General features: G+C 43.3%; 1 protein-coding gene across 2 annotated transcripts in view; it reads left to right on the forward strand.

The window, feature by feature from the left end:
* XPR1 (xenotropic and polytropic retrovirus receptor 1) overlaps positions 1–22,266 on the forward strand; it is a 105,959-nt gene extending 83,693 nt beyond the window's left edge. For both annotated transcript variants that reach the window (XM_035124297.2, XM_035124298.2), the window contains 4 exons: positions 8,990–9,156; positions 12,006–12,145; positions 13,264–13,485; positions 15,787–22,266. In XM_035124297.2, coding sequence (XP_034980188.1) covers positions 8,990–9,156; positions 12,006–12,145; positions 13,264–13,485; positions 15,787–15,847 — 590 coding nt within the window. In that variant the 3' untranslated portion in view covers positions 15,848–22,266. The remainder of the gene's footprint in view (positions 1–8,989; positions 9,157–12,005; positions 12,146–13,263; positions 13,486–15,786) is intronic.
* Positions 22,267–25,355: the final 3,089 nt, after the last annotated feature.

The following is a 25,355-nucleotide window of genomic DNA, read 5'->3' on the forward strand; positions in this document are numbered from 1 at the left end:
TCATGTTCCTCCATTTAAAGGCACTGTCTATGTGTGATAGAAAGGCAACCAAAATGGAAGAAATCCAGGTAGCCAGTTAATTGAAAATAACACATGATAACATGGCTATGTGAATCTTTTTTTAATACCAAAAGCTTACTAACTGAGTACTTAATTACGGCAGGTGCCCGATGGAATGAGAGGTAATTTCTGCCTCCTTGCAGTGAAATTATTTTCAGCGGCCTTATAACTCAGGACAGCTGAATTGTAATAGCTGCAATTCCAGCAAAGTCTGATAAATGCTGTTTATGTTGCTTAACAGGGTCTGCCAGTGGACCCTGTGGAGACTTGACCGTACAAGTGAACAAGGTGTGAACAGAAAGACCAATGTGCTGAGTTTCCAGTTCTTAGGAATTCAGGAGGGGAAAGGTCCAATCTTTATCAAACACGTTGGGGAGGGGGCGGGGGGAAACCCTAAAGCCACTTACTAAACATAGGTAGTAAATTATTTTCAAAGAGCTTAGAACTGCTGGATGTGCAGACACAAATCCTGTCTTAAAATAATGGCTTAAATTAAACGTTTCATTTTCTTTTCTACAGGGCTTTTAGTAAATTAGCTTAAATATGTGAAATTTACGTAACTGTTACATTCCTAGCAGGGTGCCTGTTCATCATAATATTGGGGGTGGGGAGCAGCAACAGCAGCTTCGTGTTATTGAGAATTTGTCCTTCTTGTGAAAAAGGCTAACGTAGGAAAATCCATTTCCTCCCCATTCTGTTCATTAATTCTGAAGTACGCTCTGCTAGGAGGTCGGATACACATGTGCAGTTTGCGTGAATGTGGGGGACAGAGGAGTGGGACAGCTACTGAAGCCTCAATCATTCAGAATTTCACAAGGGGCTGAGTGGATGCTGCTGCAAAACAAGCTAGAGCTGCTAAACAGGAAGGAAAGATTAGGCGGAAGCCGGGGATGGGAGGAGGAAAATGGCAGAGCATGAGCAAATACTAAAATAATAATACTAAACTCTCGGGAGAACACACACATGGAGTGAGGAAGTGGCACACAGAGAACCATTTAAAGAGTGAGCAGGCACTTCAACAGGAGAAAGGTTGAAGGTACCAAAGGCCCTTCATGAAATCTTATGCACACAAGGATCAACAGATTTTCCTGCTCCTGGTGACTCAGGAAGCTTCGGAAAATCTTCAATGCACATGCCGAGGCTCCAAGAGTCTTGCAAGCCAGGTTAGGGTGCATGTTTCCTCCATCATTGCTCCTCCCGCAAGGTTTAGTGCTTTCGGGGGCGATGAGATTGGCTGTTGCTCAAACTTCTTTGAGGAAGGGGTAGTTCTGACTGAAGACATAGGTCCGTGGCTGCCAAGGCTTCCCCATCTTATTTTTTGGGAGTTGTGGGTTAGACAACTTTCTCAAAGGCCACATTTGCATGTAAAGACGAGACTGACTATTTGTGGCTTATTGTAGTTTTTAAGGATTCAGCATGGTGATGAAACATGCTGTCTTAATTGCTTCCACTTTTCCAGGCAAACCAGAAAAAGTTAGCTTCATATTGCATCAGAACCAGATATCATGATATTTCATTAAAAATCATACTCTGCTTGATTGTAAAAAAAGAAAAAAAAACCCTCAAAGCTGGTTACAAAAAAAGTTAATAAAATTATCAAAACGACAATAATTTAAAACTTTCAAGAAGTTAAAATAACAATAGACTTAAAACTTGCATCCGTTTTCTAAACATCCTGGGTAAGCTTGTCTAAAATAGAATGTTTCTAGCAGGCAACAGAAACTTCTCTTCTACTTCTGAAGCTAAGCAGGTCTTGCTCTAACCAGGTAAACCATATGTAAGCTTCCTTGCAAGGCAGGGCAAGCTGCAAGTACAGTGGTACAGTACCTCGGTTTAAGAACAGTCCGGTTTAAGAATGATTTGGTTTACAAACTCTGCAGAACCAGAAATAGTGTCTTGGTTTGAGAACATTACCTCGGTCTAAGAATGGAATCCAAACGGTGGAAGGGCACTGGCGGCGGGAGGCCTCATTAGGGAAAGCACGCCTCAGTTTAAGAACGGTTTTGGTTTAAGAATGGACTTCCAGAATGGATTAAGTTCGTAAACCGAGGTACCACTGTATAACAAGTATTAAATGATCCTTCCTTCTCAGGAGTGAGCCCAAGAACTTTTGCCACCTGAGACAAAAGGATGAGATGATGTTTTTCCATGTTTTGTGCACTGAAGTCAGTCGCACTAGCAATCAGATCTTTCTTTAGCACTTGTAAACAAGGCAGTGTCCTCTGCCGCACCTGACTGAGAGAAGCAGGTTAGCGAAGGGCAGGATCTTGGCACATGTAGCTCTATTCTCCCAACACCTCCCCGTTGCTCTTTGCCCCTTAGTATCTGTTGCTTCACTCTTGCCTAGTGGTAGGGCTGGTGCTTTGCATTCCACATTACTGCCTAAAATTAGCAGGATTTGATAAGGGGGCTGGCAGAACTGCTTCTGTACCCTTACAAGGGAAGGGGAAAGTGAATGCAAGACAGGGAGTAGAGTTCAGTGTAGGGCTTCGTGGTACTTTAACTATACTCTCTGTTCAGCTTCTCATCTGAGCGATTGATAGCCTAGCCTAAAGCTGAAGTGAATGTAGCTTGGGATGAATGAAACCCTTCTGACTTAGTAGGTGGAACAACATGATTCATGTTCAGTCAGAAGGCCTGTATCTTACTGTAGTACTTATCTGAAGATTAAGGCAGCTTTTTCATAACCCCATAGATTTCCTGGTCCTATTATCATGGCTTTAACAATAAGCAGAAACCGCAACTACCTGCAGCGACTGACCCTCCCAGAATGCTTATCACATGCTATTGTGCTCTGTGCCAGTTCTTCGATAACACAGGGCATTGATTTTCTGCTCCTTTCCCCTCAAGCTGCATTGAACAGAATATATTGTTTGCCTTCTCTAAGATAAATCGAGAGAGTAAATAAAGTAAATTCATTCAAAGCAAATGTAATGTATCGGAAGGAAGCTATTCTGCTTTCTGCCTTCCATATTGCCTGGCAGTTATTTCAAGAACTTATCAATCCACATTAGAAAAGGGTGCAAATTTGTATTATTATTTTTCATTACAATGCAATATTCTAAGCACATTAGTCAAATGTGTGACTTGTTTTTGTGATGGCAGAAAAATGAATGAGTGAGACACAGTAAGGCTATAAGTGCACAAAGGACATGACAGCTGTTTATTACAAAATAGTAGTTCACCACAAAGTATGCTTGGTAATATATATCACTGATATAAAACTGCAGGCTTTGCAGGCTAGTGCTTGTGCATTGTCTATCTGTGATTTTGATTGACAAAACAAACAAACAAACATGTACAGTCACTTCTTAAAGTATGACAGAAATTAGAGGCTGCTGAGCACGTCACCTTCCAAGTGCATAGTGGAGACGTTTTTTCTCCGCATAAGGATTTTCTTATTGGAAAAGATGTGTTGAGGCAGACCTCAGCGCTTTTTACAGTTTTGAGATGTAAGTTATTTTTAAAACAGAACTTGAGATTCTGTGCCAAATGAGCCCAGTCGTCTTCCTGTGTTGTACAGATGCCAGAGAAACCAAGTACTTAGCGCAAAATAATATATAGTTATTCTACAATAAATGAAATAAAAAATAAACGAAGTCGTTAGAATGCACACTCAAAAAAAATAACCCCATACCAGGAAACAAATTGGTATGTAAAAAGTCATTTAAAACATGCATATACATGTTTTGTAGAGTGGTTTAATTACCGTAAACATCCAGCTAACTAGAATTAGCTTAATAAAATTAAAATGATAACAAGGGTGGATTGTGATGAATTGTCTATTGTTTTGAAAAATAAAGTAAAACACGTACTTATTTGAAATAGGCAATAAAGGTTTTTTTTAAAATTCCATCTTCTAATAATCTGAACTAATGAGTGGCAGGTCTAAAGCACAACAGCTTTTCCTAACTCGTTATCACCTGCACTTCCTGCTGCTTCTTTTAAAGGGTTCGTTGTTTCCAAATACACACAGACATCATCATAAGCACATACAGCATGTATCCTTTTTGCAAATGAAGCAGGCCTATGGCGCTTGGGGACTCTGGATGGAATACCAATGCCCTGATTTTCCAGCCTTGCAAACAGCACTGAAGAGGACTGGTAGGACTCGCTAGTGGAGATTGAGATATAATTGCCTGCCTAGAGCAACATCTTTCCGCTACATCACCTGAATACTAATGAGGAGAAACAATAGGGAAGAAAGGTGGCAGGCAGAACCCCAGGAAAGGAGGTTTGGAAGCAGGGGTGGTGATGGCGTTGTGGGCAAACAATTCAAGAGGTGAGACCAAGAGGCCAGGAAAGCTGTGTGCTTTTCATTGTGTGCGTGTTTTGCGAGCTTCCTGGTTCCTTCATTTGTAGTGAAATCTTAGCATAAATTATAATTTGCCCACGTCAATAATTCAACTACTAGAGGGTACAGACTAGTTCAGCTGCTGTGGAAGAGAATTATGGCCTGGGGTTGCGGAGGCAGAAAAGCCTGCTTCTTTGAATTAGCTTGGCTGCTAATGCAGCGCAAGATGTTAATAGAGTTCTCTGCCATGCCTTCCTCACAGGGACCTGCCCCTTTTAGTATCAATTTCTGAAAATGATTTGATCTTACTTTGAGGCTGCCTTTAGAGCAAAACTATTTTTACTCCCCCCCCCATCTCTCTGTTTGTTTTTTATACTATGGTTGGTATGACTGACTTACCACTTCCTAATTAAGACCCACTGAAATCTGTGGGTTTAAGTTACTGCTGACTAAAGTAAGTCTACCAATTTTAGTGGGTTTGCTCTGTTTGACTTATAGACTAACCTATTGCTCCTGTCAGAATTTATTATTATTATTTCCTAGTTCTAGGTGATGCTCTGACAGAAGATCTCAGCAATACAGCGTGAGAGTGCATAGAAAACCGTACTTTTCCGTTTATAAGACGCCCCCATGTATAAGACTCCCCCCTATTTTGGGGGACTCAAGTTTAAGAAAAGGGGGGGGGGTTCTTGAGGTATTTTTGCGGAAGATTAACCAGAGTTTTACAGCTTGGGGGGAGGAATTGCTAAAAATCACTCAACCGCTGGCAGCCGACAGTCACCCACTTGCCACAGCGACAGACAATCGCCAACAGAGCCTTCCCCAGCGAAAAATCTCTTAACATGTATAAGATGAAGCACGTTTTTGAACATTATTTTAAAGTAAAAAAAAAAACCTCGTCTTACACACAGAAAAGTACAGTAATTGCAGTGCTTTGGGAGTCTGGAGGAATAGTGTGAACACGAGACTGATCGGTGTTTGGAATACTTAAAACAAAAAAATCTGAAGTTTTTTTGTATAGGGTACAAAAAACCTCTGATAGCTGCAGCCACATGGTAAAATGGCAAATATTCACCTGGCAAATTATGGAAATTGCTACCTCAGGGTGGAATGATGGCCTGAGACTTGGGTTGCTCTAAAACAGGATTTGACAGAATCATGGAGGACAAGATTTGACAGGATTTGACAGAATCATGGAGGTCATAACTACTGCTTATGACAGGCACCCCCAACCTGCGGCCCTCCAGATGTTTTGGCCTACAACGTCCATGATCCCTAGCAAACAGGACCAGTGGTCAGGGATGATGGGAATTGTAGTCCAAAACATCTGGATGGCCGAAGGTTGGGGGTGCCTGGCTTATGATAACTATGTGCCGTGTTTCTCATATTATAAGACATGTATTATATTTATTTTTTCCTCAAAAAAACACACTATGGCTTATTTTCAAGGGATGTCTTATTTTTTTCCTCCTCCTCCTGCCGCGGCCGGCATTGCTGCTGTGCCTATCACTATGTCTTATTTTTGGGGTATGGCTTATATTCCTTGAATGCTTAAAAATCCTGCTATGGCTTATTTTATGGGTATGTCTTAAAATATGAGAAACAGGGTGCTATCTCAAGTATTGGAGGTGATATGGGGGAACACATGGGGAGAGTGCTGTTGTGCTTTGGGGCTTCCTGTAAGCATGTGGTTGGCCACACTGAGAACACGATGCTGGAGTAGATGGGATGTAGTGCCAGAAATGTGGAACAGCGTGTAAGCACGGCAGAAAATGGAATGAGTGAACGAGAGAGCGGCGATTCACACAGAACCTAGAGGTAGAAAATGGATTAAAAAGACTGCAACTGATCCTTCAGTAGTAGCGCTTGTCCTAAATTTTCATTTCCCAACTCAAAAAAGGTGTCCAAAAATACGTATATTAAGGGAAAGTATGCATACATACATACATACATACATACATACATACATACATACATACATACATACATATACACACACAAATAACACAAATGTTTTACGTTGAGGGAAATTGCTTGCAAAAATGTATGCATTAGGTGAAATGTTTACTAAAGTGCTGACGCATTTTTACGAGGACATTTTAAAAAATGCAAACTGATGCAGAAATGTGAGGAACTGAATTAAAGAATATGAAAATGACAAACAGAGAGAAACTGAATTTGGCAGAATTCGTCTCTCCTTATTCATGGCTAGAATTATCCTTTAGAGATTTTGTGTGGATGCTTGCAACTAGATTAATAAGCCTTCTCTTCAGAGGCCATGCTAGCGTTGAGAGGTTGCTAGAAGGCATGATTTGCTATCATGAATGTAAGATTGGTGGGCAATAAATTTATTTCACAGAGGAAAATGGTCATCCCAGGGGTTAAATATTGTGGAAGAGCCTCTGGGCAAGTCAAATGTTAGTACAACTAAAGCGTTCTTGCTGCTTTGCAGAACCTTTAGACACATTAGTAAAGTGATTTTCAACTATATGCAGAACAAGCTTGGCTGTGAATACAGATTATCTCACTGTGTAATGGAGAACTAGCTAATTCTTCCATCTACCTGATGAAGAGTTCTGTGGAACCTGAATTTTATTTTACATGTCAGGAACTACCATAGTCTGTTTTTTATAAGCTTTATATTGTAGTAGCTTGGACCTTGTGGCAGTAGCAGATCTGATTAGAGCAGGTTTAATTCTCAAAGCTACCAACATGAGTCTGACCAAACTGCAGGAGGCAGTAGAAGACAGGAGTGCCTGGCGTGCTCTGGTCCATGGGGTCAGAGTCAGACACGACTAAACAACAACAACAATTCCAGGCTGTCTTCAAATTTCTAGTTTTAAATTCCTGTAGGTGGGCAGGCAGCTCAGTGGGGTTGGAGGTGGGGGAGGGAGAGGTGGGGTCGCTTCAGCAATGAGGGCTTGGCTGGCGCCCCCCGCCCAGTGTACTCCCCCCCTGCCCACCCTGGACGGTGCGTTGCTTCTTGTGCAGAACCTCTTCAAACGTCAGCAAGATTTTACTGTCTTTGTTCACTCATTGATGTTTAGCTTCTGTCCATCAAAGCTGAAACACTGAGTTTACCTACATGTCCTTAAAAAAAAGTATCTTTTCAGAAGAGAGACCTTGATGCATGTATAGTTACTCTCTATCACTAAGCTTGGGTCTGAAATATATAGAGAGTTTAGCAGGCATCCCCAAACTTCGGCCCTCCAGATGTTTTGGACTACAATTCCCATCTTCCCCGACCACTGGTCCTGTTAGCTAGGGATCATGGGAGTTGTAGGCCAAAACATCTGGAGGGCCGAAGTTTGGGGATGCCTCGTTTAGAGGTTAGAGTTCTTTATGTAGAGTTTTGAGGTTATTCAGAACCATATGTTAAGTGATGGAGGAGCTGGGATAGGCTAGCCCACCTTTGGTGTTTACACATTTTTTCCCCTTAATACTTGTAAAATATTGAAGTAGACTACAAAGTGCAAGCTTCTGTCACAATCAATCTGCCTTCAGGGTCCCAGGGTGGCTCAAGACTCCCTGCCTGCCACCCCAGCAAGGCAGATTCCAAGTACTATCCTTTATAACCTGCCCTTCATTGCACTAGAATTTCCCAGTGGAATTAATACATTTTTGTTACTTAAAATAAATTTTCTGAACTGAACATTGCTGCTGCATTTTCCTATGTGCAGAAGCATACACTTCCATCTACTGGGCAACATGTGAATGGCAGCCTTGTCAGTGATTATAATAATAATAATACAGTAAAAGTAATTCAGATTTATGTTTTTCCCAAATGCTCAAAGCATTTCACATCCATAAACAAACAAACCATCCTGCATCCAGTATTATTGATCCTGCACGGTATTTCACTCTGAAGTACCACTCATTAAGCATGATGTCTACATGCTGTTCCATAAGAGAGACCTTGATGCAGCCATAGTTACTCTCTTTCACCAAGCTTGGGGCTGAAATATAGGGAGTTTAGGGGTTAGAGGTACTTATGTAGAGTTTTGAGGTTATTAAGAACCTTATGTTAAGCAATGGATCTCTCCATCAGAAGTCAGGCAGGTGGCGATAGCACCAGCTGCCCTCTGGGGTCTCATGAATACCCCTTATTAAGTTATATGAACCTGTGTGGTCTGCTTACCTTAGTGATGTATTCCCTAGACCATACATCGGCAACCTCCAGCCCATGGAGGATGTTTATCTGGCCCACTAGCCGCCCCCTCGACAAGTCCCCTGCGCGCTGCGCTAAACAGGCGCAGCGCGGAGACTCGCCGAGCGGCGCCGGAAATTGTGTCTGCGCAGCCGCAGAAACGATTTCTGGCGCTGCAGACATGCTCAGAAGCCATTTCCGATGCCCTGGACATTAATTTTAAAAAGTTTTAGAAAAGAAAAAAGGAAGAAAGCTGATGGTAGCGCAGTTCATAGTGCATGAGACTTAACCTCACGGTCATGGGTTGGGCAAACGGATACTGTCAAAATTAATGTCAGTGTTACTCAAATTCATGACATAATTTTGTGCTCCTTGTGCAAAATGCTATTAAGGTTGCCCCCAGATGTATCCAAGCTCATAACTAAACTTCATTCCAGCTGAATGGTCGTCTCATTTTTATACAGCGACACTGTTCTTTTTTCTTGCAGTTCGAAAACACAGCGACCACCAAGTGTTCTTCTACCTGTGGATCCTCTTCTATTTTGTCAGCTCCTGCTACACCCTCATCTGGGACTTGAAGATGGATTGGGGTCTCTTTGACAGGAATGCTGGCGAAAATACTTTCCTGCGGGAAGAGATTGTCTACCCACAAAAGGTGCGTATGCAGGTTGCTTTTGTGAAGATCTTTATTTGAAAACTTGGGAGGATTTGAACTGTTGGCCCTTTCACACCCTGAGGACATTGGCTTGTGATGCCATCCATTTGAGCAAATGAATCCCACCCATATTGAACACTGGAGCTGTCACAAAAAACAAAGTGGCTTTGAAGGAGAGAATTACGGTAGCTAAAACAAAGTAACTTTCATTTTAACACATTCGGCGCATGTGTTGTTGTTAGGTCAGTACAGTGGTACCTCTACTTACGAATTTAATGCGTTCCGAACACACATTTGTAAGTCGAAAAAAATTGGAAGTCGAATCCCATAGGAATGCATTGGGAGAAAAAATTCGTAAGTAGAAGCAACCCTATCTAAAAATTCGTAAGTAGAAAAAAATCCTATCTAAACTGCATCCAAGATGGCGGATGGAGCTCCATTCGTAAGTAGAGTTATTCGTAAGTAGAGGTGTCACGTTAGCCCCCAGTCACCTTTCGTCTGTCCTTTACCCGGTGCCACCCACCTCCCTCCAGAGTTGGATTGGCACCCCTGCCTTAGGACGACTAAGCTATGACTGGTTGGTCTAACTGGAAGAATCAGAGCCAACGGTAGCTGCCACCAGCAATTTGCCTTTACCAGCAAATTGCGACTTATTACTTTAACACATGTCTGGTAGGTAACCAAGCAGCTAGGAACCAGATTGGCAATGTGGCTCAGGAAAGAACAAACTTACCAGAATTCCTTTTTAACTATTTATTAATAAGAATAGTTAAGTAAACAGGTATAACAAAGTGTTACAAAATATAACAAAGTAAAAGCAGTTCTCATAAAAGGAATTACAAACTTAAAACAAGAAACAAACGAACTTACTTAGAGAAATAGAATCAAAGCTACGTCTCTCCCTCGGGCAGACCGCAGCATACAGCCCTCCGGCAATTAGCTGACTGGTGGAACAGACAACACAGATAAAGGTTCCCCCCCCCATGTTGTTGAACAAAAGACCACTTTCTCGGGGGGGGGGGTTAAATCCCTGAGGCACACCTTAGTCCCATGTGGGGATTGCCGATAGATACCCAATCATCATGGATTTTCATTCAAACAGACCAATCAATGGATTGACAATCGTTGACTTCAGTCATCAATTAGTGAGATTACGCAGGTGCCCTTTGTTGACTCATTACTCATTCCAGAGAGCAATTAACTTCCTGACTCTCAGACCTCTCAGAGAGGGCTACCCTCCCTAAATTGCTTATCACAGGAATGCCAGAGTTTACAGCTGCAAGGGAGAGATTCTTCACACTACATCAAAAGGGCAGGAAGGATTAAAGAAACCCTCCCTTCCTGAGTTCAAGAATTAAGATTCCCATAGATTCCTCTTCAGAGCCAGAGTCCCATCAGGCTCTGCGTTTCCCACAATGCTTCACTAACACCAGCAACAGAAATGTATACAGTCTCACGACTGTAATTGGATATATCCACATAAGGAAGAACTGGGACAATTGGGGGGGGCAGAATCTGTTCCTATTCTTCTCCCTCCCCTCTCCCCCACCACCTCAACCCTTACGAGATTATCTTGTTTGTATATACACAATCACAACAGAGCCATATGGGAATTTGCTGTCCTGTCCTGCTCTGCTCTTGCCTCTCCTCCCCCCTCACTTACCTGTGGTTGACATGAAGCAAGAACCAGTGGCAGGTTGTAACCCCAAGACAAACAGGTTGGGTCTTGGTTGGTCTGATAGGAGAGCAGGGGCCGCCTGGTAAGTGATTGCTTTTAGGTACAGCAACAAGGGGGCATGTCGTATGCAGAAACCCTCATAGGCAAGAGGCACAATTTTCAAGTTGTCACAGCGCCAGCATCCGCTTTCAGGGAAGGTGTGCTATATTTCTTACAGCTAACTCTTTGCCCAACACCAGGCTTGGGCAGTATAGACAAAAACCATGGCCATGGCCATCTGTTGTTAATAGTTACAATGGTTTGCTTACAAATGCAGTCAAATGCAGTCCACCAGGTTTCCAACAAGTCCACCCTTAAGCCCCAGCTATGCCCCTCACTGGTCCTATTTTGCACCCTCCTTGATCATTTTTGCCTGGCTGAACAGTGTTCTAGTGTTCTAGAACTCTGATCATGTATTTTGCTTGCCTGAATGAAGGAGTGCAAGGAGCGTGTTGAGTCCATTGACATCCTATGCCTTTTTAAGTGTGGGGGGAGTCCATTGACATCCTATGCCTTTTGGTGTGTGTGTGTGGGGGGGTGTTATTGGGTTGGTGTATTTATTTTGATTATATATATTGTGGTTTTTGTGTTGATCTTTTCTGTGAACCGCCCCGAAACCTCCGTGTATAGGGCAGTATATAAATTCAATAAATAATAATAATAATGATGAATGTGTGTACAGACTAGCCTACTCTACAAAGGTAACATTTACATGTTTTGCTCCTCCCACCGCTGGCATGCGAACGGTTCCCCAGAATGCAGTCCTCAGGCTGAAATACCTTTAAAGTCCTCTCTGGCAACAGGGTACTGTATTTGGAAAACAGCCAATCAAGAAGCATGCTGTCTCGCTGCCAGATCTTAAGGAATGAAGCTGTTGTTCCTGTTGCTGTTGTTGTTAGTGTAATGTTGGTCCTTTGACAAATCAGCTGTTTATCTCGCTTTTTTGTGATGATACTTTTATGTAGGATGGGAATATAGACTCTTTTGTCTGCACACAGAAACCACCTTGACCATACAGAATAAGCAAACCCAAGGGCTGGAAACTTCTTTTGCTCGACACTTTTATTTGAAGGTGGATGTGGTTGATAACCCTGCTCTGCATTACAGCGGTCTTTTCCATCTGTTTCCTCAGGCCTATTACTACTGTGCCATTGTTGAGGATGTGATTCTGCGCTTTGCATGGACTATCCAGATCTCTCTTACTTCCATGCCAATCCACCCTTATGCCGGGGATATCATCACTACTGTGTTTGCACCACTTGAGGTTTTCCGGTAAGATGCATTACCCAAACTACTACCCCAGTTTTTTGCAGACCAGGGTGGATTTGATTTAAATCAAGTCGATTTTTCAGACCCTCCTCACCCCTATTCAGTAATACTTGCCATTCTAGCATTTCCAGTTTTCTTCAAAGGAGCTCACACCACTGTACCATTTTCGCCATCGCTTTCATCTTTGCAGTGGTCCCACGAGACAAGCTGATTGTGAGGAAGTGTACAAGACTTCCTATATAGAATCGTACAGTTGGAAGGGACCTCAAGGGCCATCTTGTCCGACCCCTTGCAATGCAGGAATCTCAACTAAAGCATCCATGGCAGATGGCCATCCAAGCTCTGTTTAAAAACCTCCAAGGAAGGAGAGTCCACAACCTCCCGAAGCTGTCTGCTCCACTGTCGAACAGCTCTTGCAGTCAGAAAGTTCTTCCTGATATTTAGTCAGAATCTCCTTTCTTTTAACTCGAAACCCTGAAAATCTTGCTTGTTTTCAAGTGTCTGACATCTTTAAGTTACTTAACTCTTAGGGGGGAAAGAAACTGTCCATTAATGACATTTATCAGTCACTTGTAAATTTAGTGCAGAAAGTTCCCCAGGAATGGTGGTTTTCCTCTGTTACCACCCACTTGGTAAGAGAGGGAAGTTTTGTTTTACAAATGGCTTTTATATTTTAGCAGCTGCTGGGAGCTTTCTGCATCTACAATGCATTTACCATATTTTTCCATGTATAAGACAAGCTTTTTTGACCCAAAAATGAGGTTCAAAGTTTAGGCTTGTATTATACACGGGTAGTGGTGAGGGGGGAGGTGTGAATCGTGGTTTTTTTTAGCACGAGCCTGAGATTGTAAGCGGAGATAGGCCACTTGATTGTTGGGGGGGGGGGGAGAGATGCCAAAAATCGCTCACCCATTGGAACGAAGTGCAAGCCCGATATTGTAAGTGGCAATTGTAAGCGATACAAGCGGTTGTGTGCTGCGTTCTGGCAGGTGAGCGATTTTCAGCATTCCCCCCAAATAATCCTCCCCAAAAGCTCAATCCCCCTATTTTCTAAATTTTGAGGCCCCCAAAATAGAAAGAAAAATATGGTATGTTACTTACTACAGTTCTGTATCTTTCAGGCGATTTGTGTGGAATTTCTTCCGACTGGAGAATGAGCACCTGAACAACTGTGGTGAATTCCGAGCTGTCCGGGACATATCGGTGGCACCACTGAATGCAGATGATCAGACCCTGCTTGAACAGATGATGGACCAGGAGGATGGTGTCCGGAATCGTCAGAAAAACCGAGCCTGGAAGCGTAGCCAGAGTGTGTCCTTGCATAGACCGCGTCTTGCTTCTCAGTATGTATTTGTTTCTTTTTTGAACGAGAGTTCCTTCTCAGTGAGGGCTTTTCCACACTTCCCCTTGTACCGCTGTTCCCCCCCCCCCCCGGGGGAAACAACTCTTTAGCGCTCAGTCAGAGCAAATGGCAACCAGGTTTTCTGCATTGTTCTGGTTTAAAGCTAAAGAGCTGCTTTTTCCTGGGAGGGAAAGGAGCAGGACAAGGAGAAAACCACTCAGACCCATGCTTTTCAGGCACGGGACAATCAAAGCTGTCGATGGGCCCTAAGCAAACCTAATACCGTATCTGCAAGGCATTGCTGACAGATCCTTCTCTACTGCAAATGTGAATGGACTCGATAAGTGTACTTGAACAATACTTCTGCTCAGCACAGTCTTTAAGCAGGCATCCCCAAACTGCGGCCCTCCAGATGTTTTGGCCTACAACTCCCATGATTCCTAGCTAACAGGACCAGTGGTCAGGGAAGATGGGAACCGTAGTCCAAAACATCTGGAGGGCTGAAGTTTGGGGATGCCTGGTCTTTAGGAAGAGAGTGCAAAATCTGCTCATGGCAGGCAGATTTAAGGAGGGCAGCCTGAACAAATTATGCAGGTGTTGTTTGATTATGAGTCACTGACAATAGACGTGATTTTTTTTCCAGAGCTAGGTGAATAATCAAAATTTAGAAAAGGGGGAGGTTGTGAGCAAGACATAAGGAAAAGGCGGGATTTTTTGAAGAGCAAAGTCCTTCTAATAACTGCCTTATCAGGTGTAATGGTATTAGAGGCAGCTCCAAACCCCGTGCTTGGTTTTTACAGGGTTTATTTATATACAGTACATATGTACAAGACAGAGCATCGAAAAGCATGACTGCACTAGTCCGATCCAGAATCTGGAAGCACCTCCCTTCGTGACTTCCTCCAGCATAGCCCCCTGGGCACCCTGAACCTCCTCCGATGATCCCTCCTCTTCCCCCCCCTTCTCTGTTGGGGTGAGGGTGCTGGTGGAGCACCCTCTCTGCTAGAGCTGCTTAGTTGAGGGCTTCTGGAGCCTCCCCCTCTTGAGTGCTTTGGTCCGCCCTCGGCAGCCCTGTCTCTGGGAACCTCGTCTCCTCAACATCCCCAAGGGTCTGCACCTCTCCTGAGCCCCCCCGTGCGCTAGGCTCTGGGGCTGTGGCAGCGTCTGAGAGCCAATCCACCAGACTCTCCGCTGACCCCTGGTGGTCCCCTGACACCCGGTCACTTTTGATCTTCAAGTTTTAGTACCTACTGCCTTCTATGTTTTTAAAATCAGCACTTTGGCAGTAACTGGAAACACCACCTTTTAAAAAAATAATGAAAGAATTAGTTGTCTGTAGTAAGTGGTGCTTTAGAATCCTGTCGCTCTAATTTTCTCCAAACAAACAAACAAACAAACCCCTTGTGATTAAGGCAAGATTAAGGCTTTGAAAGTTCTAAGAAATTTAAATTTGGAGATCAGTGAAGCCGAGCAGGAAAGATGCAGCAATTAGGGCAGGATAGATTCAGTGTAAGAATGCCAAGCTATATGCAACCTGCTGGAGGAGACTCTTGAGAGTCCCATGGACTGCAAGAAGATCAAACCTATCCATTCTTAAGGAAATCAGCCCTGAGTGCTCCCTGGAAGGACAGATCGTGAAGCTGAGGCTCCAATACTTTGGCCACCTCATGAGAAGAGAAGAATCCTTGGAAAAGACCCTGATGTTGGGAAAGATTGAGGGCACTAGGAGAAGGGGACGACAGAGGACAAGATGGTTGGACAGTGTTCTCGAAGCTACGAACATGAATTTGACCAAACTGCGGGAGGCAGTGCAAGACAGGAGTGCCTGGCGTGCTATGGTCCATGGGGTCACGAAGAGTCGGACACGACTAAACGACTAAACAACAACAACAAATGGGCAGAGGCCATAACAGAGCTTTATAGCTCTGTTCACAGAGACCTCAAAATGTGTAGAGTCTACATGTAGCTGAGGAGTAAAAATATTATCCCCCACCTAACCTGCTCAGACACCCTTGTCCTAGTCTACACAACCAGCCTCCATGAACTTTACCTCCTGATCTTGAGAAGTAAGGATGACACACATTAGACTTCTGTAAATCAGACAGTGTGCATAAAATCCCTATTTTGTGTTTTACTTCTTTACTAAGTATAAGCCAACCAGAGAACCTTTATGTTGTGGGATCAAACACAGATGCTGTAAATAAAAAATGAATTAATTATTATCATCATGCAAGACAACAAAGTCTCTATCTTGTGTTACATATTTTTGCTTCAGCTGTGTTTTAATTTTGTGTTTCCCCAGGTCCAAGTCTCGTGACACCAAGGTGTTAATAGAAGACACAGATGACGAAGCAAACACATGAAATGTCCACAGAACCAAGTTCCACATCCCTTGTGATCTCTCGCTTTACTACCTTCTCCCTGCCCTCCCCCCCCCCCCGCCCCACACAACACCAACAACAACAACAACCCAACTTCTGGTATATTCCCAGCAGAAAACCGGAGAAAAATCTGAACACACTTTCTGAGCTCTTCCGGACCGGATCCTATGGACTCCAACAAGCTCACTGTGTTTCCTTTTTCTTTTCTTCTGGTTTTGATTTGATTTCTTGTTTTTTAAAATAAAAAGGTTACTTCGTTTTGCCAATCAGAGGGACACTTATGGAAGGAACTGTCTTAAAGATTGTTTGCAATCGCTTCAAGGACATACAATTTAGATGAGGAAGCATCGTCGGGACTCCCCAGGGGGACTCTACCGAGAACTCACTCAGTCTCTGCTCGGTCCAGTTTTGACGGGTTAAAGCTGGACCTGCATTTTTAACTCTGGCTCATGCTCTGGTTTTTGGTGTTCTCCTTCATATCCAGCACCAAGGCACTGGTTGCACTTGCCGGGAAAGTGCACTTAGGGCAGTACCTTCATTCATGAAGCTACTTTTTAATTTGATGTGACTTTCTTATAATTTTTTTTGGAAATACGATGTATTTGTTGCACATAGTTTTCACATTATTTATGATAGTTAACAACTATAAGAGAATGGTTTTGAGTCCTGTGCAATGAAGGCGGTAGCTCTCTGAAAACAAGGCAAGTGGTAGGGGGGGGAGGGGATGTAGATCCTGAATCTCTCTTGCTGTGAGGTTACGCCCTTTAAAATACCTCTTTGATGAGAGAATTTGCACCGGTTTGACCTGACTTTTTCTTTCTCTTTTTCCATTTGATTTGTTTTAAACCAAAGTTTCTCTTGTGGGTTTTACTTGCTGCTGCTGCTGCCGGTCCTTCAGAAACCTGGGCATGATTTTAGCCGGATCATCCTTGTCTCTCTTTGGTTTTTGGTTTTGTTTTTAAAAATGTAGCTGTGCAGAAATAGTACAAATGATCTTCAGCTTTCTGATGGAGGTTAGTTGGAGCTAATGCCATGCAGTTCCTCAGATACCTGTGCAAAAAAAAGCCTTAGTTTGTAGATTAGGAAAAGTTTTTTGCTTTAACGAGCTGAGTCTTTAGGACATTACCCTTTTAAACAGGGAATACATGCATTATTCCATTTACTTCAGCTACATAATAGGAGTGAAACTTGGGATTAAGTGAAGAAATGGTCTGCCTTGTTGAGGATACAGGACGATGCATTCATCAGTCGAAATGGGGGTTAGGCAGACACTCAAGACCTTGTCACTTAGGTGAGTTGGAGACTGTGTAGTCTCGGAAATTGGTATTGCAATAGAAAGGGCTTTTTAATGCTTTAAAAAATAATAATAATTAAAAAAAACTTGCCATACTTTGGCAAATACTCTTCTGACAATCACTGGCCAAGAACATCCTCAGGTTAGCTTTCGTTTTGTTTCTTTTTTTCTTTTTAACCTATCTACCCCAAATCCTGCCAAGCTTAGTGTTAGACTTGACTTCTGCAAGTATTATAAGTGGCACTGCTAATGGGAGTAAGGGTAGATGGCCATACAGTTTAGAAAATTCCTTAGGAAAAGTTTCCAGCTTGATTTTGTTTTAATCCACGTTGGCCTCCAGAGCCCATAGGATAGAGCAGCATGAATGTCTTAAGATGACCGTATCCACCCCTCGTAGTCTCAAGCCTTGTTGTGTATGCCACGCATTTGTGCTTAATGTTAGCAAACGAAATCTTATTTGTGCTCTGTTACACAGTGTGTGCGTGTGTGAGGTCAACACCATATAGTGGGGAAGCTACTAAATTTCCCTGAACTCTGTCTCTATTCCAAGACTTCACAGCAAGGACTGTGTTGTCTCTCTTTTTTAGCCATTTCAGGTGGTAACTTCTTGCTAGTTCCTTTTCTCCTGTGGAGTCTTCTAGGGTCTGCAGATCAGAGGCACACTTTTAAGCAAAGAGGGTTCCTCCTCCTTAAACCTTTCCTCCTTTTTCTTAGTTGATCATTGTGACCCTGCTTACCTATTTATTGCCCACTTATCTTCTCAAGCCATTCACAAAATTTATTTTGTAGGGCAACTGTGGCTTTTTAAAAAAAGTATTCATAATGTGCCTGTAGCCCAGAGGAACTAGAGATTGGAATCTGTTACTCTTCAACAGAGCAAAATAAGTCAGCAAAACAGTGGCTGCAAATTAGGGCCTCTTAGCAGGCAGAAGAGTGAGTCCTAGAATCACAGTCGCTTGTATTGTGCTTTAGCCTATCAAGATAATAACTGGGAGAACTGCAAAAAACCCCACAAATTTTAACATGATGGATGGCCAGGGAGAGAGGTATGTGGATGTTGGTAGAAAACATGGGAGTTGTGCTGTGTGAGTTCTTCTGCCCATTTGGTATTCCAAAACCAAGCTGCTCCAAGAGGAAAAAATTCTGAGAACAGATTTTAACAATTGGACCCTACATGTCCTCTTCCTGGGGTTCAGAAGCTCCAGCCTGGCCGTGCTGCCTTTCTCAGACAAGATGCATTTGCAATTAAGGAGAACCTTTGAGATACTTCAAGGGTTTTTCGCTTTGTTCTCTTTTCCCCCCTATTCCAGGGGTGGGCTTTGTTTTGTTTGTATTTTACTTAAGAAAATAGTTGATTTTTTATTTTTATGCAGCAATCTGGTTGTTAACTGATAATTACCACTGACTGTCTGAGAATAATGGCGACTAATTATTAAATTTAGGAAGATTAACGGCGCGAAAGGATCAACTTACCCTTGGGATGCTGGTCTGAGCAAATCATGTGTCACCTGCCAAAGCAATGCAATGTTGGAAATACTTCTTAAACCAGTGTAGAGGGAACTTGGCAGGGAGGTTTGAAAGAACAAGGGTAGAGTAGGAGGAGCAGTCTGTCACTGGAGAATTCTCAGCAGCCCATGAACTCAGGTAGGATGAAGGGAAAGGCTGTATCTGGAGACGGCTGGTAGTTATAAAGAGAACTGAAAATAGTGTCTGGCAAACGTCATTGGCCTTAGGAGCACGTGGAAAGTTTTCTGCGCTTTGTCATAGCGTCATCTCTGGCCAAACTGGCCTTGTAGGTTTCTGAAGCATTAAAAACTTGAAAAGCCTTGCTCTGGAAAAAAGCTATCGTCAGCAGCGGGATGCATCCAGCTTATCCGGAAACGACTGCACAGCTGGTCCAGACCTTGTGTCTATGGGGAACCCTTATCAATTCTTGTGGGCATCGAATTGTTGCATTTGATTCTGATACAGAGGAATAGTCTTCACTCTCCCAACATTAATGACGTTCTCGGAGCAAGGCAAAATTAAAGAAGAATGGCACTTTCAGTGCTAACTCAGATTTCTATATGTAACATGCTAGGAGACTGCAGGTCTTGCCAGTACTGGAATTCCTTTCCAAATTGCATATCATATCAAGCATGCTAGGCTAGCTGTGGACAAGATCCTTGACTACCTGCTTCAGGTGTTTTGAAATGAGTCACTCATGCTTCTGGAATCAATTTTAAAAAGAGCCTCTTCTCTGAATTTCTTATTTCGTTCTTACAGTGGCCAGTGCAGGGCGGGAGTCACAGCTGTGCCAGAAAGGTGGTGTTCCCTGAACCTCTCACTTTAAAAAGAACAGCTGGTTTAAACTTAAAGATGGAATATTGAGATGCCAGGACACTGCTTCCTCCTTCCTGAATTGAAAAGGCTGTCTTTTGATGGAGACAGGCAGTGGTGTCCGCCCCCCTCAAATTGGACATTGGGGGGGATGTTGCTTCTGGTGTGTTTACTCATTCCACTCCCACTTCTAATAAGCAGTCTGTAAGGGTTTTAGTAATTGGTAAAACATATGTCACCTGAGGTGACGCAGGGACAAAAGACTTGCCTGTGCAACAATTCCTCTCTGAAATGACTTTTGACTGTCTTAGAAGCTTGTTCATCTCTAGCTTTTGTTTCAGCAGCCTCTAAGCTTAGGGTGTCTCCCTCTCTGCAACTTTCTTAGGTGGAGCTATGTTAGAAAAATCGAGATACGTGGCTTCAATGAAAGCAGACTAGTGAGATTTGCCTTCTGCCTACCATGAGCATTTTAGAAGCATCTTGTGTGAGAATGTGCAGAAACACTTTGCTGCTTTTGCTTTCCTTTCTAAAAAGGGATTTCCCACTTTCTTGTGTTTGAGCAAATGGAGGGAAGGTTTGTCTCAAATCACAGGACCCCCAGCTGTCTTCTGTTCCTCCTTCTCCATGGTGGTTCCCAGGTCATGGAGATCACTAGGAATTTTCCTGCACCTCTAGAACCAGGATTCATTTTTTTTGCATACAATAAAGGTAGGTTTTGATAATCTTTCAGTTGCTAACCCATTTGTTCAGTTTTCTTGACTGCCACAAGCAAGCAAGCTCTGCAGAAAGATTAGCAGCATCTCTCCATTTGGTGCTGCATTCTCAGCTTGTATTTAGGAGAAGTTCTATGGTTCTGGATTCTAGGGATAGGAATGCCCTGCTACACTCACCCTTACAAACTGCCTGTTGTTTATCGGGACTTGACACTGATAACAGTCTTCTTTCTTGTTTAGAAGATCTGTTGCTTTCAAATTGTGTTTCTTGGAACACTGGTGCTCCTTAATTAGAAAGTCAATAGTTGCAGGAATGGTTCCTCGAAACAGAATTTGTCAGCTATTATTTCTCTTTAGTGTACTGCTGCTGAGAATGGTTACATGGGGCAACAGTAGGTCCAGTGTTTCTTGCCAACGTCCATTGTAAACTGCCCCCTAAAGCATATGCCCCACAACCAAATGCAGAGTCCAGGAACCCCACAGCGACGAGGTTCAACAAAAGGGTAGGTTTGAAAACACTGATCTAGATCTTCCCAAAGATACAAATGACTCGGTTTTAACGTGCGTTTTCCTTTGCATGGAAACATTACTTACCAAGGAGGGCCACAGATTTTCATTGCCATAAGTAAACTGGGGCAGATAAGATGTGTTCCAGGTGGACAACATGGCTACTGTGATAATCCTCTACTCCCCTAAGAATGTTGAGGAAAGCCAAAGTTTTCTGAGATTCATCCGAGGCATAAATTAAAATGCCGAATTTTAGACATTGCAAACTGCCCCTCTCGTGATTGGTTGCTGGCAGGAGGTGGGGTGGCAGTGTCTGTTGCAACTATGGGAGGCAACTGAACCCCTTTACTGTGTTAACAGCCCTCATACTTCATGAGCACCAAACTTTGGGGGGGGGAATGTGACCCTCCAGATATTTCCGCACTACAGCTCCCATCATCCCTTGACCATTTTGAGTAGGGCTGATGGAAGTTGGGAGTTCAACTAAAGGGATACGAGGCCCCCTATCTCTGCTTGACCGGAACTGATATATCCTTTTCACCTGCAAGCAGCTGATCAGCCATGTGGAGAAAAATTGCTCAGCCTTAAGTACTGGAGCTTTGGGCTCAGCTGGCTAATGAGAGGGGAAAAGGAGAGGAAGACCTCATTGATCCGGAAGGGAAGGGTCATTTCCATAATGCTAATATCGTGCCCAGCGTCTTTTTGCTGCTCTTCTATTAAAACTGCCCCCATAAATGTGACGAGCCCAAAGAGATGTCACACATTCGGGGGCAAGACTGATGAACCTACTACTCCAGCAGCGCTATGAGAAAGCAACCAGGATGCTTACAGAGATTCTGATTGCAGGATGTATCAATGGGCAAACCCAAGCCTTCGACTGAGAAAACGCTTTTTCTTTTTTGCACTGCTGGAGTAGTTGTGGGTAAAGGGAGCTGCAGGGTTGATAATTAGACTGAAAACGTAATCCTCTCGTGCCCATACAGGCTAGTGAATGAGCCTGCTTACCAATCTATACGATAAATCTCCTCCAACCTATTTAGCTTTATACTGTGTAGATTCTTCTTACGGTGCTTGGAGGTGGCAATGAACTTTTCGTTCACACCTTTGCCCTGCTCTTCCTCATTCCCATTCCTCTACACCCTTCCAGTGTGTTGGTCTACATGATGATTATATAAAGTTTGAAGCCCTGAGCTATAGGTGTCAAAAGTAACTATGGAATGTGATTTAGTCCTCTTGTGGGTGCTTTTCTCTTTACTTTCTTCCTTTCTCTATCCCCTTCTCCACTCCTGTTTTGGCTCAGTGGAAAAGGTGAGGACAAAGACTTGCCGCTTGCTTGGACTCATGATGATGTTATCCGTGATTGCGCTATTAGCTGTTTCCTTCTCCCTCCCCTCCCTCCCCCCCAAAAATGGATATAAGACTTTTCTGAAGTGTGGAATTAACTTTCTTGATAAGTAGGTTTTAAAAAATGCACAATGTGGTACTGTTTCATAGTTCCTAGATGGTTGTATAAAAAAAAAAGTTAATGTGGTTTGTGTTTTTAAAAGGAAAAAAAAGTGATTGGTTTATTAATCTGTCTTTTTCATTATTACAAGCTTTGTTTTCCAATAACTTTGTGCCTGCTTCGTTGTTTTGCATTTTGTGTACAGTAACTGACCCTCCTTGACAACTTGGTTCTTGAACATATATATGATAATAACACTAGCCACAACCTACCTGGGAATAGACTGTTCTATAGAGTGCTCCACAAGACCTGGGACAAGAAAAGGAACATTTTCAAATACAGCTTTGTGGATTCAGATAACCCTATACGGGATAAATTCCTGTTGTTTTATCTATATAGTTTTTATGCTGCTTTAATAGAAAACCTTCTAAGCATTCTATATAAAAACATTAAGAATACACCATTCAATTAAAAAAAAAATCCTAAATACTAGCTAAAATCAGAACCACCTAGGAAGCTTGCTCATTCTGAGTCAGACAGTTTAGCTAGTGACTGGCAGCAGCTCTTCCAGGTTTCAGTCAGGGGACTCCCTAACCCTTCCTGAAGATGGAGATTGAATCTGGGGTATTCTGCATACAAAGCAGATGCTCTTCCACTGCCCTCCCGAAAAATAACACGTGTCACACCTTAATTAAATCCCTATGGGGAATTTCTAAGTGCTAGCAAGGTTACTGCTTCCCTGCTTCTTGTTGGCATCCATCTGTCTCGAGAAAGAATGGAGTGCATCTGTGGGGGGTGAAGTCAAACTGCTATTAGCAGCACCAAAGGGACCTCCTTGGACAGTGTGTGAGGCAGTTCTGGGCTGCCTAGACGACAAGACACACACACACACACACCCCAGCCTCGCTGATGTGGTCCAAAGCAGAGCAGAGCAATGCGTTTGGCACCAGCTGGGCTGCAGGAGTTGCTGGAAGGATCTGTACAGGGCAGGGATAAGCAGCACGATCAAAAGAGGTGATTGCACATAGTGCGTTTCAATGCAAAAGGCTCCCTCCTCCGGATTGCAAAGGTTGCCATGCAAGTTGCTTGTCATTTGAACTTCAGTGAGTGGGGCTGGCCCAAGAATTCTTGGTACTTGAAGTAGAAAAATTGAGTGGCAACTGATTAACATGAGTGCAGTTCTCTGGAAAGTTCTGCTTCGCAAGCCCCGTTGAAGTGAATGGGAGCTGCTCTGCGCCCCTTGGACTGAATCTTCCTCTCATTCTGTCTTAATGATGCTGAAAGCGAACCTCTCGAGGTTGCATGCCCACTTTCCATTTAAAGCACCCCTGCACCATTGTAGCAGTTGCGCCCCCCCCTCCCAAGAATCCTGGAAAATGTGGTTTAAGGGTGCTGAGAGTTGTTAGACCACTTGCAGAGCTACAATTCCCAGCACCCTTAAACTACATTTCCAATATTCTTTGCTTGGGGGGGGGAGCCCTGACTTTACAAAATAATACAAGAGTGCTTTAAATGAGTGTTGCGCATATCACTGTAGTTCTTCTGCACCAAGGGCAGGCATAGGCAAACTCCAGCCCTCCAGATGTTTGGGACTACAATTCCCATCATCCCTAGCTAACAGGACCAGTGGTCAGGGATTGTGGGAATTGTAGTCCCAAACATCTGGAGGGCCGGAGTTTGCCTATGCCTGACCAAGGGGAATGGGTTGGTACAGGATTGGCAGCTGAAACAGCCAGTTCTGTCTGATCAAACATATGGAGGAAAAGCAAAGGGGTTCATTGGCTATTTCAAGGAGTGTGAATTGCCGAGCATTGATGCATTTAACTGAAGAGGTCCAGTATAAACAACAAAACTTGTAGGGACTTCCTGCAGACATCCCAATTTCCCCTCTTTGAGATAAAAACCACCGACTAGCACTGCTAAGACCGGTACGGATATGAAAACTGAACACAAGCTCTTTCAAGGTGGAACTACAGTATTCCATTTTGGGAGGGGTTTGTTTTTGATGCATCAAGTGACATATGCATTAAGTGACACCTCCGCGGGTCCAGTTTGGCACACCGGAGACATTTTATTTCCAGGAACAGCCATAGGATAACAGCTTTTCGTTTTCCAACACCCACCCTCTTCTCAGTATCAGAGAGGGAGAGGGACTTGTGCAACGTCAGAAAGTCTAGCCTATTGCTAGGTTTTTTGTTGGTCTGAAAGTTCCAGGGCTATTAAGAAGACAAGAAAAAACAGTTCCTGACAGTTTTATACCTCAGCTGAGTCATTGGTGAAGCTTGCAATGAAACAGATGAGGGATCAAAGTAAGACCTTTGGAGTGAAATGAGATGTGCCCCCCCCCCAATTTCTACTTCTCTTCCTTTCCCCTACTCCCAGGAACCGGCCCCACTGCCCCACTGCAAGGCAGTACAGGGGGGGGGGAGTGTGTTAACTCCTCAGCCGTTGGACTACTTGTTCCCCAGGAGAAGTTTTTTCCTCTGTGCTTCTCCAGATCTTATTAAACCATTGGCCAAGGGGATCCTTCCACTCAACAGTCCCAAATGCTCTGGTGAGCCTGCCTGCACCTGCCAAGGGAAAGGAGAGGAGACCTTTAAAAGGCCCCCAAGGTGTTGCTGGTGCAGAAGATCTGGCCAGGTTTTTTTAAATCTACTAAATAAATAAAATGCAGTGAAAGTGATTTTGAATTTGATCCAAGCATCCTTCCAGACCCTGACAGATATACAGGAGGCTGATCCAGAAAGTATGGACAAACAACGTTCTGGTGGAAGTGCATCAGTGGTAGAAACAGCACCAAGGAGGAAGAAGATGAAACTCAGCAGAGAGGACTCGTTTGCAACATCAGATACAGGTCTTTCCCTTGCAGAACATGAAGCACTACCCTGACTCTCCTAAAATAAGACATACCCATAAAATAAGCCATAGCAGGATTTCTAAGCATTTGCGCAATATAAGCCATACCCCGAAAATAAGACATAGTGATAGGCACAGTTCTGGAGGGCCCCAAGGAAGAGGCAAGGCTGGACGCATAATAAAAAATAATACATCCCCTGAAAATAAGCCACTGTGGGTTTTTTTTAAGGAAAAATAAATATAAGGCAGTGTCTTATTTTTGGAGAAACACGGTAGTATTACATCTGCTCAACAACCAAAGTTAAATCCCCCTCCCACTCTTATTTCAAATCTATTTTTGTCTTTGTATCAGAAAGG

The sequence above is a fragment of the Zootoca vivipara genome, chromosome 7 (genome assembly GCF_963506605.1).
Source record: "Zootoca vivipara chromosome 7, rZooViv1.1, whole genome shotgun sequence".
Classification (NCBI taxonomy): Eukaryota; Metazoa; Chordata; class Lepidosauria; order Squamata; family Lacertidae; genus Zootoca; species Zootoca vivipara.